Source organism: Austrofundulus limnaeus, unplaced genomic scaffold, assembly GCF_001266775.1.
Source record: "Austrofundulus limnaeus strain Quisiro unplaced genomic scaffold, Austrofundulus_limnaeus-1.0 Scaffold4, whole genome shotgun sequence".
Lineage (NCBI taxonomy): Eukaryota > Metazoa > Chordata > Actinopteri > Cyprinodontiformes > Rivulidae > Austrofundulus > Austrofundulus limnaeus.
Window position 1 is genome coordinate 5,791,480 of NW_013952406.1, and position 3,074 is coordinate 5,794,553.

Genomic DNA, 3,074 nt, shown 5'->3' on the forward strand with positions numbered 1-3,074 from the left:
GTAAGTCGTTGGATGCATGTCGCATCTGCACCGTGTTCCCTGAACGGTTCCCAGTCACTGCGTCCATGTGGCGCTCAGGCAGGGAGGATGCTGTCAGGAGACACAACCAGTTGCTCTCCTGTTGCCACAGGAGCCTAAAAAAGTGGAGCCTCCTCCTCAAACGCACCGACGGATCGGATGAGCGACCTGTTGCCTCGCTGTGAGAAGTGAAGCTGGGTTGTTTTTTTTTATCTTTGCCGATGCTGGAAAAAAAAAAGGGAATAAGTTTATTTTCTCTACAGCAGGTCGCAGACTCTGCCATGAGAGCCATCAAGGTGCTCGTTGATCATTTCTGTTCCGAATAGCAGAAGAAGCAGAATTTCGGGTTCTGCGGAGCATCTCCTCGATCTGCGGCGGTGCTTTTTTTTTCTTCCTCTCATAGCTTGGTGTTTCCAAGAGGAAGACCATGGTGGAACTGGAAAAGGAGGTGCTCCCGCTGCCTCCTCGGTACCGATTCCGAGACCTGTTGCTCGGGGACTGGCAGAGCGACGACAGGTAAGGAGCGGAGCGGCTTGTGGCGTTTTTACGCGCGCGGCGCGCGGAATCTGTTGCGCGTCTCCGAAGCAGGAGAGCATCACGTCACATTGGACTGAAAACGAGGAATCGTTTCTGCGTCTGGATTTGGCCAAATGTGTCTGATGTTAATATTTCAGGTGTGTGAGGAAGATGCTGCAACAGGTTACTCTTTTCCTTGTGCGCAGAATCAGTGTTCCTCCTGGCAGCACTGCTGAGCCATAATCAATATTCGGAGGGGATCAGGCGGGTAGAAATGGGGAGGAACTTGCTAAACTTATTTTTACCGTCCAAAATAAAGGTGTACTCAAATAGAAACATCACAGAAAAATTTAACTCCAAAAAAAGGGGTGAAATGGGGATTGATCTCTCCTCCAGTTCCTGAGATTTACAGTCAAACATCGGCCACATATAAACCGTTTTAATTGGGTGCACTCCTCTAACTGGCAATTACCCTTTGCTTWCACTCCATTTGCAGGCCAGTGGATTTTGACGAGCTGTATGAAATCCTCCGCTTAATTTGTTCATTCCTTCATGCTGCCAGATACAGGGGGGAACAAAACTGCACCTCCTTTCCTTGCCCGGTGTCTCTGGTTGCTAGGTGGAAATGAGGACCAAAGCACTTGCTGGTGGACTTGAGTGGGTGTTTTAAATCAGATAATTGGGTGAACTTGCCTTTGAAAACGTTAAATGGARAACCAGTCCAGGTCCAAATGCTGCCAGCATGAATCAGGGAGTTACAGTGTTGATGCCGTGCCACTGTAGCTCGTCAGAGAAGTCTTTTCAAGCTGATTTAAAAAAAAAWAAMYTCTTCTCTGACCTGAAGGGTCYCTGGTTGTTTGGTCTGAGCCTGAACCGGCCTGCTCTTTCCGTCTGCGCTCCTCTTGGCCTTCTGTAATTCACCGGTTTTTCCCCGAGGACAGATGTTCCAGTGCAGYGTGACCTCGGCCACCCGATTACAGAGGTTTCTGCTGCTTGTTTCTAACAAGTCCAGGAGGCACAGGGGGGTCCTCTGGACGTCACGCCTCTGTACGAGGTAAAACAGAAAAGAAAACAACAGCAGGTGATGACACAGCTCAAGATTTCACYAAATTCACTCCGTGGAAAGAAGCCGGGGTGTTCGTCGCTCCGTGAGCAGCACTGTGTGCACGTCTGTGACACGGAGGTGTTGAAGCACATCGTAAACATGTGTGGTTTGCTGTTTTACAGACATCCATGGTGTCAGGCACTGTAGGGGGCTTAGAAGGCAGCCAATGTCTAATTAGGGTGGTGTGTGATGTGAACTGCATATTTAATCCATTTAGAAATGTAACATTCTGCTCACAGATTTGCCAAAAAAAAAAAAAAGCCCCATCCTGCAGGAATAGTTGACTTTTTCCACGTATTTGAACAAGCAGACACTGAATCCTCACTTAGCTGCTGGCCTTTCATGGAAGTAGACCCCAAAACCTCCAGTAAAGTAAAGTCGTGATCTGTTCAACACAGTTAAAAATTGATTCTAATAAAGAAATCTAGCCAATGAGCAGAGCTGATCCAAAAACCACTGATTCAAAATGCACGTGACTAAAGACAGGAAGAGTTCTGACCTGTGGACACACAACATTTCACAGTCGTGGCTTTATTTGAAAAGAAGAGCAAAGCTGCAGTAACATGAAGCTCCACACCAAAAGGAGAAGAACGTCTCTCACCAGCTGGAGCTGCTTTCTGCCTCAGGGACTTCTGACAGTCAACTGTGAATTCTGCTTCATAGCAAAGAGCGCTTGAAGATTCTGTGAAGCCATCTGTCTAAAAGACTAAGCTGAGCTGATGGTGGACCAATAAAAATGGCAAATTCACTCATCCGTTTATTTCCTCTACCTGCTGGATCCTGTCCTGGCTCGCATGGAGTCTGTGTTTATCTCCAGCAGTCACTGCGTGTCGGGCAGGATCTACCCGGGTCAGGCTGACAGTTCGTCGCAGGGCCACAGAGACAAAGATGTGCCCAAACAATTTAGCATCACAAATGAAACCTAACGTGCACCGTTTCAGACTGTGTGAGGAAGAAAACCCCCCATGCTGCTCTTCAAAAGAAAGATCCTGCTGAGTTTTCATCTGCAGCTTCGTTGCTGCGAGGCAACAGTCCTAACCTGCAGCCATCAATTCATCATGCAGCTCAAAACGTGGAAATAAAGTTTTCTGAGAMGTCCTATAAAGCTCCGACCTTAGCACCAGCATTTAGCTGTGTGACTGTTTAAAAAAAGCAAGAAAACTTTGAAACGTCTTGCAATTAAACAAATTAGACGTGTTTCAGTGAACAGAAAGACAAGATGCCCAAAAACAAAATGAAAGAAAAGAAAAAGTTGGGCTTCTTCTTTCTAAGAGTGCACTTGCAGCAAAAACTGTCCATTTTACTAAGATTTAAAATCATATATCCAGCCAAAAAAGTCTTTGATCTTGTTTTGAGACTGATTTATTAAACAAGAACTGATTGTGTAAGAATAATCATCTTGTTTTCAGAATGTGTAAGATTATTTGTCTTGTTA

The 3,074-nt window shown here is 46.1% G+C and overlaps 1 protein-coding gene across 1 annotated transcript in view; it reads left to right on the top strand.

The window, feature by feature from the left end:
• The first annotated feature begins 25 nt into the window (after positions 1–25).
• Positions 26–3,074, top strand: part of kcnt2b (potassium sodium-activated channel subfamily T member 2b) — a 48,955-nt gene continuing 45,906 nt past the window's right edge. Inside the window, exons 1-2 of the mRNA XM_014025081.1 lie at positions 26–199; positions 282–534. Of these exons, the coding sequence (XP_013880535.1) occupies positions 446–534 (89 nt within the window). The 5' untranslated portion in view covers positions 26–199; positions 282–445. The remainder of the gene's footprint in view (positions 200–281; positions 535–3,074) is intronic.